The sequence below is a fragment of the Eulemur rufifrons genome, chromosome 15 (assembly GCF_041146395.1).
Source record: "Eulemur rufifrons isolate Redbay chromosome 15, OSU_ERuf_1, whole genome shotgun sequence".
NCBI classification, from domain to species: Eukaryota; Metazoa; Chordata; class Mammalia; order Primates; family Lemuridae; genus Eulemur; species Eulemur rufifrons.
This window is the reverse complement of record NC_090997.1, coordinates 96,410,118-96,420,349: the sequence shown is the minus strand read 5'-3', so window position 1 is coordinate 96,420,349 and position 10,232 is coordinate 96,410,118. Positions and strand designations below refer to the sequence as shown.

The following is a 10,232-nucleotide window of genomic DNA, read 5'->3' as shown; positions in this document are numbered from 1 at the left end:
CCTAGCTTTCTCCAAGTCAGCAGTTAAAGGAGCCACTTTAAATTCTTTCCTGTGGCTTATTCTTAGAGCTACTACAAAGTGCTTATCAGAGGTGAAATGTCTACTCTTCAGGCCTGGGTCTCTACAAGTAGCTTCAATGCATAAAGTCATCCGAGCCCCAGCTCATAGACTGAGTTCAGTCGTGAGGAGCTATAGGAATCCTCATGCTTAGTAATGTAGCAAAGGGGGGAAGAGAGCTGTTACAAAGATTTAGCCCTGGAATCCCCTTGGCTGTTCCCAACAGAAGACGTGCCACTAAGAACTTAGCAAGCAGACGAATAGCCACTCATATTAGAAAGCCGCTGGTGGTGGGTGCATGCTGGAGTGTGTGCAGGAGACAGAATCTGCTAAAGTGATGCATGACGAGGGTAAAATGCTGCGGGGATTCTCAGAACCTCGGGGGAGCCCGGGAGCTCTCAGGCTGTGGTGGGGAAACTCTCTGCCTCCCCGGTGGCGGTGGCGTAGTACTTTTGCAAGGAATGCGATGAAGTGGAGCCCGGGGTGCCCAGCTGGCCCTGGTTTGCCTCCTCCACGGGCGCCCCCGCGCGGCCGGTGGGAGCGTGCAGGCGGTGGGCATCCAGCATCTCCAGCAGCAGGTCGTAGAGGGGCACCACGTTCTTGCACTTCATGTTGTACAGATGCTCCATGCCCTTGTTACTGTGAGTAGGAAGACACAGAGAGGACTGCTTTAGACCAAGTCCCAGGAAAGCTGAAATTCCTAGGAAGGGGAAGTAAGAGAAACTCCAAAGACACTTGCAAGTCAATCTTCCATCTTGTTTAAAGACCCATTTTAAGATGGTGGCTGGGAACACTGAGGCTTTCAGAGACCCAAGCCTGGGTCTCATCTCTACGTGGTTTTCATTTCCCACTTCCTTGGAGAACCATCCCATCCTCACAAACACACCCTCCCTCCGCCACCTTCAGAGCATTTGCTATGCAGGTAACTTCCTTCCCCAGCCTCTAGTGAGCCTTCATTCCCCTCTGTTGCCAACACATCTAAAAAGGGAATGTGAGGTGTGCAGCCAAGCAGGAGTGAGTTTTTTAAATGCGTAAACAGATCAAGAAGCTCCCCTTGCTGAACCTCTCAAGTGGCTTCCAGTTTAATTGAGAATTAAATCTAAGTTTCTTTCCACACGCTGCAAGATCCAACTGGTCCGGCTTCCATCCTCCTCTCCGAGCTCTTCCTGCCTCTCTCTCATACCTCACTCTCTTTCTTCAAGCTGTCTTTTGTGCTGCCCTTAATGGAACTAAGCTCCTCCCAGCCTTAGGGGATCTGTATCTATTTAATACTATTCCCTCTTCCTTGGGAGCATTTCTCCCCCAATCTTCAAATGCTACCTCTGCAGAAAAGCCTTCTGCCACCCCAAAGGCAGCAGCCTCAAGCTCCTGCAGCCTCAGCCTCCCTCTTTTGCACTATTCTGTTTTCTTTATCACACTTATCACAATGTGAAATCCTCCTGTATTTGTGTTTATTCTCCCCATTCCCAAGCACACACACACACACACCCACTCATACACTCACACCTGCACCATGCAGGTCCCAGGAGGGGCAGGGATTTGGCCATCCTGCCCTCTGCTGTAGGCCTAGAACAGTGCCCAGAACTTGGAAAATGTTCAGAAAACAGGGGCTATAAGGACATAGGGAGACGTAGGCAGATGGCATTCCTTTCCCTGCTCTCCTCCTCTGTCTTCCCCCAGCCACAACTCTGCTGTCCCCACTAGAGGGAGGAAAGAAAGGAACAACTATTAGCTAGCTTGAAATGTCTTGTAAAAAAAAAAAAAAAAATATGTATCATGAGTAGGCAGGACCAAGAGAATGTCCTAGAAAATATCTGCACTTTCAGTTGAGGAAAAGTCAGCCCAAGTTGGAGATCTGCCATGAGAACACAGGATCAAAGCTATTCAGGCCTACGACAAGACAGAAATGGTGTGCTTCAGTGTTATTTTGTTTTTGTTTCATGTGTTAAATTAAAATGCCCTTGAAGTTAAATGCCCCTGGATCTGCCACGGTCTTCCTCAGGCAACTTCATGAGTCACATTTACAGTGAGATGAAATCTGGTGTTAAATTCTCTGAGTAGCAACATATGGCTGGGGCCAAGTTTAACAAAACAGAGTTCTGTGACTTACATTGGCTACAGTGAGGCACCAAAATATTATTGTGTGTATGTGAGAGAGAGAGAAAGAGAGCAAGCGCAAGAGAGCGTGAGCACTCAAAGCTTTCAGTAGAATAACAACCTCCCTCCAGCTTTTCACACAATTCCAACAGAAACTCCACAGAGCGTTCTCCCTGGCGCTGTCCTCTGCCATACATTGCCAGTAAAATCAGCCAGGGCGGTATAGTTAGTGCAGATTTACTTGGCGTTAACTAATTAGGCTCGCTAATGCTGACAGCTAATGGATTTGGAACTCAGCAATTCTTATCCACAAATAAAAACATTGAACTGCAATGCAGTTTCTACAACATCATTGAAATTCCTAGCTCAGGGTAAAAACTAATACGTTCTCTTCAAAGGTAAGGTATTCTCTCAGCCAGGAAATTTGGCAAAGGATATGTTATTCTGATCCATTCCCTGGTTCCTTCTCTGATGTTCTTCAAGAGCAAAAGGTAGGAAAGGACTGGAAATATTTACTCTGAACACTGTCACCTACTCTACCTGGCTAATGAGTCCTTCATCTGTTACACAGGGAGTCCTGAGAACAGGGATTGCAATTACTTCCTCCCAAACTTTGCCAAGTGGAAGCCTTCACTTATGAATTTCAAATTCATACAGCAAGGAAAAACCTGCCATGACTCATTTGCCCATATCTTTCACTCATTTATTCATTTACTCAGTAATAATGTTGCAAGCTTTTCATCTATGGCACTGTGAAGGATACATCTATTTTTTTCAAAAATCTAACAATTTTTCAAGGTTGCCTACAGAAAGGGTGGCACCTGGGACTTTGGACAACTTTCTTGCCATTTGAATCATAATCTCAAGATTTAAAGGGCCCTTAAAATCCAACCTCCTTCAGGTATCCTGGTCCTTCCCTCATAGCCGCTGAGAGAAGGAATCTCTTAGGGTCCTGGGGGAAGCCTAAGGTCATGGAGGCATCATCACCCATGGGTACACTAGTGTCACCCACCTCTAGTGTCATCACTTCACACCATTGAATGGCCTTTCTGGAGTCTACAACAAAGAATCCACCACTCTCTTCATCTCTTCCCTGCAGCTTGAGCTCTACTTAGGAGAACGGTACCCACTGAGCTCTGACCAGCAAAATTGCAAGACAGTGGAATGAAACTGAGGCTGCTTTCACCTTTTGGCAAAGAAAGATTATTTTCTCTGCTGATATCCTGCCTTGGCCCCTATCAAAAGTATTTATTGAGAATTTACTGTGTCCCCGGCACTGTGCCAGGTGGTATTGGGTACATAAAGTAAGCAAGACATGTCGTGATGATTGCATTACAGAGTTTTCCGTCTAATGGGGCAGAAAAAATAATGAAATGGGCAATAACAATAGGGAAGAATAAGGTGTAAGTTCTGACTAGGTCTCAAGGGCCAGGAGATGCTTCCTGCAAGGAGTGATATCTAAGCAACGATAGGTTCGAGCACTGTTCAGAAATATTCACTCCTGCTGCAACGTGTCTGTATCTTTGACTTGGGCTTCCTCATGTGACTTGCTTGGCCAATGGAATGTTAGTGAACATGACTTAACCAAAGGATTAAAATGCACTTGCCCAGACGGGCTTGCTGTCTTGTGCCTCTGACACCACTATGAGGACATGTCCCAGCTAATCTGTGGGTACAAGGAGGATAAGAGATTGGAGACACGCAGGGCAGACTCGCCTGGCCAACCTGCAGGGCTGCAGCTTGTTCCTCCCCACCTGTGCCCAGCCGAGATCAGCCACCCCACAGGCATGGGAGTGAGCCCAGCTGAGATGAACAGAGCTGCCCAGCCTGGCTGCAGCCTGAAGTGGAGCCTCCCCAGATGACTCAGAGAACAGTTTATTGTGGCTAGAACTCAGACATGAGGAAGTCCTAGTAAGCTAAGTAGGGGCTGAATCATAAGGAGTAATATAAGCAAAATAAAGGGATTTATACTTTTATCTAAAAGCAATGGGAAGCCATTTAAGGGTTTTAAGCAGGGGGATGGCATGATTAGATTTGGTCTTAGAATGATCACTCTGGCTGTATCACGGACAATGGATTAGAAAGGATCTTGGTTAAAGGCAGGGATAATGTCAGATGGCTGGTGCAGAAATCCACCAGAAAATGATGGTGGCGTGGACTAGGGTAGTAGCCATGGTGGTGACAGAAGGGGTTCAAGAGTATGGAGGGGTCAACGTTGACTCTCCATGAAGCATCTGGAGTCTCTCATTTAGGATTTCCAAGTATAAATAGGGAAAGTATGACACAGGGACAAAAATGGATGTGCCCAGTGCCTTCAGAGCATGCATATGCTCAGACTTCTCTCCACTGGCTTGCTCCCCACCCACTTGGACACTGCACAATCCCTCCCAAGCCCCCCAGCCCCGCTCCAAAACAGAAGCACATGCTTCAAACTAAGCGTTAAGCATCACTTCCTCTCTGCAGCCTGCTCTGCCACTTGCCCCATGCCCCAGGCAGATTTAAAGCCTCTTTCTTGTGTCCTTGCATAGCATTTTATGCTTTTTCAGTGCCAGGAACTGTTGCAAGTGTGCCACCAACATCCAGGCATCAGACCTTCTGTGGGTTTGGGGTGCGCTTTCTTTCTGTCTGTCCTGTGGGAAGCCGGTGGATGCCTCACCTCATGTGCCTGAAGTGCGAGAGGATGAGGAGGAGCTGGGCCAGGCGCCGGTGCTGCTGCTGCAAGGTCAGGCCTGCTTTGGCCATCAGGTGGATTAAGGTGTCTGTGATCTTGTCCAGGACCCTGTGGATATGGTCCTTCTCTTCCAGAGACTTCAGGGTGCTGGACAGAAATGTGTACACTCCTGAATGTGCAGAGAGAAAGTGAGAGAGAGAAACTCAAAGAGGATGAGGTCTAGGAGACTTAGAGTGTTCATGGGACGTAACAATGAGCCAGTGCCCTCCCCCAGCACAGAAGGACAGCATTGGGGATGTCCCAGACCCATTTTAAACCAAGCTACTATGTAAAATTCCTAATGGATATGCATGTCTGAGAACACCAAGAAACCAATGTGGCTTCCTGTGTGTGAGCCAAGATTCCCAAAAAAGGACTCTGAACCTTGGGGCCAGTGGTAACACTGGCCACCCCTTCTAGGACAGGTCCGACACCAACATTAACTGTCAATTTAACGCTGATGACAACCCTAGGAGGAGCTTTTTATTGTTCCTTTTCACATCAGGACATTGCAGAGCATAGAGATTCTTTAACCTGCTGGGATAACTTGTAGAGCGGTAGCAGAGCTTAGACCCAACTCATTCTGCTCACTCCACATGTGGTAATGACAATGGAGGCTCTTTCTCAGAAGACATGTGGCACTTTTGGTGAGACTCATGGATAGAGTGATGAGTGAGTGGCTAAGTGATGGGAAGATGATTTTTTCCAGGTAGGATTTAATTTGCTTCTATGTTTCAGGTCTGATTTAGGGCCTAAGCACTTTTTAGCCTCAGCTGAAAGGTTTATGACTTGGTGGGTGTAGAGGACCTTGGCCAAAGCTCTTTTTCACTGCCAGAAAGGTTTCCTCTCTTGCCTTTCTCCTGGCTCCTAGATACTGCTCTCTGGGCCACAGGTAGACTCGGGACCAATGCTGAGACCATCATGGCATTCTACTCTTCTGGACAGCATGAGTCTCAAGCTAGACAATCAGGTCCTTTTTCTGGGCTTATATATAAGGTTGTGAAACAGATATTCTTTCCTCTAGGGTTGCTAAACTAGGAGGATGAGAATACAGGCCTCTGAACAGCTCCCTTCCCAGCACATGGAGCTCTAGTCTGCAGAAAGTAGCCCAGAGACAGCAAGCAGAGGTGGCAGTATGGGGGCAGGGAGGGGATGAGAGAGTGAGTGAGAGAGAGCAGGTGAGAGATCTGACAGGGATCCCGATTCTAGCCCCAAGGTCCTAGTTCTTACATGTTTGTTATTTGACCTTTGAGCTTTCATAGTATCCTTCCTCCCACATGAATCAACACACTCCCTTTTTGCTTAAGATAGTGTGAGTTGGGTTTCTGTCACTTGTAACTGAAAGAATCTTATGACAGTAAGTTGTGAGCTCAGCCAAGGACAGGAGGAAGGTGAGGGATGATGAGGTGAGAAGTATTGAGAACAAGAGGTGGGCAGAGTGGAGCAGGCTCTTCTTGGGACCACAAGGGTGGATTTTCTAACACTCCAGAAGTAAGCTCCATCCTGCCCAGTCACACCAGTTGCCAAGAGCAGATGGCATAGTATTCTTCCCCAGATTGTGTGTTTTAGCAACAGTTTTTTGGTCTTACCTTTATTCAGCCCACGGACCATCCCGTAAACATATTTCTCCTCCCCTTCCCTATCCTCATCAGCACCTTTGAGTTAAAGGCTTCCAAGTTTATAAATCCTTGACTTTATACTAGTAATATGTTGACAAGTTACTGCTCATGCAGTGGCCAGAAGGTTGGGAATGGGGACAACACCTATACAGAGGAATTCATAAATATTAGGTCATTAAATACGAAATGTCTGATTTCCTTAAGTACTAGTTTGACAGTTGATATCTCTGACATTTCACTTTAACACTTCTTGTTTTATTTTTATTCTGAAGGTACGTCCTCAGTCTTTCAAACACACATTTTGGGTTGTGATTATCTTTCAAATATTTGTTTAGAGCAATTTTTGTGAAACCACGGATAAGTAAAAAATTCGTGTTATTTTCAAATATGAGTTCCATCATGGAACAAATGCCGCACGGGTAACTCGAAATATCAACAGAGTATTTGGGAAGGATGTGGCTAATGAATGCACAGTATGTCGATAGTTTGAGAAGTTCCATTCTGGTAGTTGTATTCTCAAAAATGAGCCATATGGGTGACCTGAGACCAACCAAGGTGGATAATGATGAGCTGAAAGCTGTGGTGGAAGTGAATCCAACTCAACCTATGTGTGAAGTGGCAGCAAGGTTTGATGTTACTATTCCAACAATATTGGACCATTGGAAACAAACAGCAAGGTAAAGAAGCTGGATAGATGGGTTCTGCATGAATTAAATGAGAGTCAGAAGAGAAATCATCTCGAAGCTTGCCTTTCTTTGCTGTCATGACATAAAGGTGAACAATTTCTATATCATATCATTATGTGTGATGAAAAATGGATTCTTTTTGGCAACTGCAAGCATTCGGCACAATGGTTGGATAAAGATGAAGTGCAAAAACACAGTCCAAAACTGAATATTCATCAAAAAAAGCTAATGGTGTCTGGTGGTCCAGCACTGGTTATCTAATACAGCTTCATGAAACTTGGCCCATCGACCACAGCGGATGTCTACTGCAATCGATTTGATGAAATGATGAGGTTGCTTGTGATTAAGCAGCCTAGATTGGTCACTAGAGACAGGCCAATCCTCTTACAAGCCAATGCTAGACCACATGTCACACAAACAATACTGCTCACACTACAGAGACTGGACTTGGAAACTCTCTGTCATCCACTGTATTCACCAGATCTTGCACCAACTACCACTTCTTTCAGGCTTTGGACCACTTTTTGCAAGGAAAAAATATTCAATTCTCAACAAGCTGTAGAAAATGCCTTTCACAATTTCATCACCACTCGCTCTCCAGGCTTCTATGCTGCTGGCATAAGCAAGCTACCGTTAAAATGGCAAAACTGTGCCAATAGTTTAGGTGCATTCTTTGATTACTTATACTGCTTCTTGTTTGAGATATAATAAATTACACTTTTGATTCGAAATTGGACATTTCATATTTAATGACCTAATATAAATATAAACAGAGTTATAATTGCCCAGGATGGAAAATGGCTAAGGTTTAAAACAAACGAGACAACAATAACAGAACCAGAATGGCCAGAATAGTGGCTTCCATGCAGTTGCATAGAATAACGTCACTTTTAGTACCCTGAGGCACTTTGATCCAAAGCAAACAGAGCACAGAATGAGTAAGCAGCAGACAGGCAGACAGGCAGTGGTATAAGAAAGAAATTGCTGAATTACTTCACTTATGTTCTGTGTGGGCCATTGATAGGGAAAGAATGTGTCCATCAGAAAAATGGGCAAACGTCCCATGGCCACAGTTTGGCCTGGAGGTAGCAGACAGCAGGGAGGTGTGTACTGGTGGGTTAGAGTTAGGTGTGGCCAAAGCTGAGCTCCCCATTGGCTCTGCCTCTCACGGTCCTCTGTGTCATCACACCCATGCTTGCCCCACACCTCTTCAAGGCCCTGTCTCTGGATGGAAATCCTGGGAAGCCACCCAGGCCACAGAGCTGGATGATGCAACTTGGATGATGCACTTTCCACCAACTTCCTTTTTTGTTACCACCCAGGATGCTGGCCTCATTCACCAATAATCCCTTTCTTGTTTAAGGAAACCACAGTATGGAGGCTCAAACAGCTTGGCTGTTGCTGCTGGGGAGGTGACACTTGTGCATCGTTTCTCTTCTTATGGTGTGCACGGTGTTAAATCACACTGTGCTAGAACTTCAGCAGTCCGGAGGGCACACATTTCGCATGATCTTGCCAGGGCAGGTCAAAGACTTGGCACTCACACACAGGGGAGTAAAGTTTTCTTTTGGGCTGCTGATTCTTCATCTTCCCAAACGTGCACGCGTGTGTGGGTTCCTTCCTCCAGCATGCATATACTAAGAACCTAGCGTGTGCATGACTATGTTATGTGTTAGAGATTCCAAGCCTTACTTCCTTTCAAGTGTTAATGTTTTAAGAACAGATATTGCCTGTGGAGAATTTTCTTAACACGGACTCTCAGGATGCAGGCCATTCTCAAGCAAGCCTGTTTTTCTCGTCCTGTTTTGGCACCAGTACAGCTTATCATCTCATCTTTGTCAGCAGATGCTCCCTAGCTGTGTGCATATACTTAGAAATAAAAATAGGGTCCTGTGGAAATGCCAATAATTGACAACAGCAGCCATCTTCCTTTTGGACTTTTCTGGCAAAATGAGGTCCGTGTTTGCTGCCTGTTGCCCCTCAGGGGCCATTGGAGAGAAACTACAGAAACCCCAATTCCCAGAATGCTGCATGTTCTCTGGCAACCTCTGGTGATGAGCAAGAGCAAAACAGGGCTGCTGGCCATTTCCATGTCCCAGGTGGTCCCTGCCACCCTGGACGGCCACACCATGATTCCCAGCAGCCCGGGGCCAGTGAGCAGGGAGTGAGGCCTTCAGAAACATCCCTGCAGCAAGGCAGGCTTTCGTAACTCTGGAGGCTGCTCCAAATCCCAAAGCTGGGGAGGGGAAAAGCAATCTCCATGTCATTATCCAGTCTTGAAGTGTTGTTGGCAAATCCGAGCTTCGATGAATTCTGAATCTTGCAGCCAACATGGGGAGATCCAGGAAGAGTCTATGGGGAAATCTAGTGATCGGAAAGAACGGGGAGCAAAACCACATGGATGCCCCCATGGACATGACATCTTGACCCAATCTCTCTTGCTCTCCCTCACCTTCTGTCGTTCTGCCAGAACATGCTCCCTTCCTCTTCCCTCTCCATCTCTGTGATCTGCACCACACAGGAACCCCCTCTCCATTCCTCAGTGCTTTTCCAGATAATGGAGCCTTCCAGAAGCTGGAGGAGGTAGGCGTGGACACTGTGGTGTATGTGCACATTTGACTGCTCAGAAAGGAGCCCTAGCACATCCAGGGGTCCTGACGTGCCCTGCCATTGACCTCCACGAGGGCAGGAGGACAACTAACTAAAGAAATGAGAAATGCTCAGGCCCGTGGCTTACTGGATGCTTGAGGACAAACTCTTCAAGTGAGGCCACATTTTTTCTTTTTTTCCAGAGGAAGGATGTGACAACAAACCCAAGACAGTCCCTCAGTCTAGGGCAGCTTGCTTAAAAAAAGAGGAATGACTCAAAGGAAAAAGGAAAGAAAGTCAGGTCACAGCTGCAAGTGGTCTGGGCCAGAAAGCTGCCACTCGGCTCGGAGGAGAAGGAGTTTCCAGTGATCGCCGAGGACCCAGTGATCAGCCGGCACATCAGCCTTTCGGGTGTTCTGCTGGGAGTTGCTTCCATAGCCTCACAGCGTGTTTGCTCAGAGGTGCTATGGAGGC

At 46.5% G+C, this 10,232-nt stretch overlaps 1 protein-coding gene across 7 annotated transcripts in view; it reads right to left on the bottom strand.

Moving 5' to 3' along the window:
- Positions 1-393: 393 nt before the first annotated feature.
- The window catches only part of ESR1 (estrogen receptor 1), a 241,716-nt gene continuing 231,877 nt past the window's right edge, over positions 394-10,232 (bottom strand). For 5 of the 7 annotated variants that reach the window (XM_069488728.1, XM_069488725.1, XM_069488727.1 and 2 more), the window contains 2 exons: positions 4,811-4,994; positions 394-696 (listed from right to left, as the gene is read on the bottom strand). In XM_069488728.1, the coding sequence (XP_069344829.1) occupies positions 456-696; positions 4,811-4,994 (425 nt within the window). In that variant the 3' untranslated portion in view covers positions 394-455. The remainder of the gene's footprint in view (positions 697-4,810; positions 4,995-10,232) is intronic. The other 2 variants (XM_069488729.1, XM_069488732.1) reach the window with 2 other exon arrangements.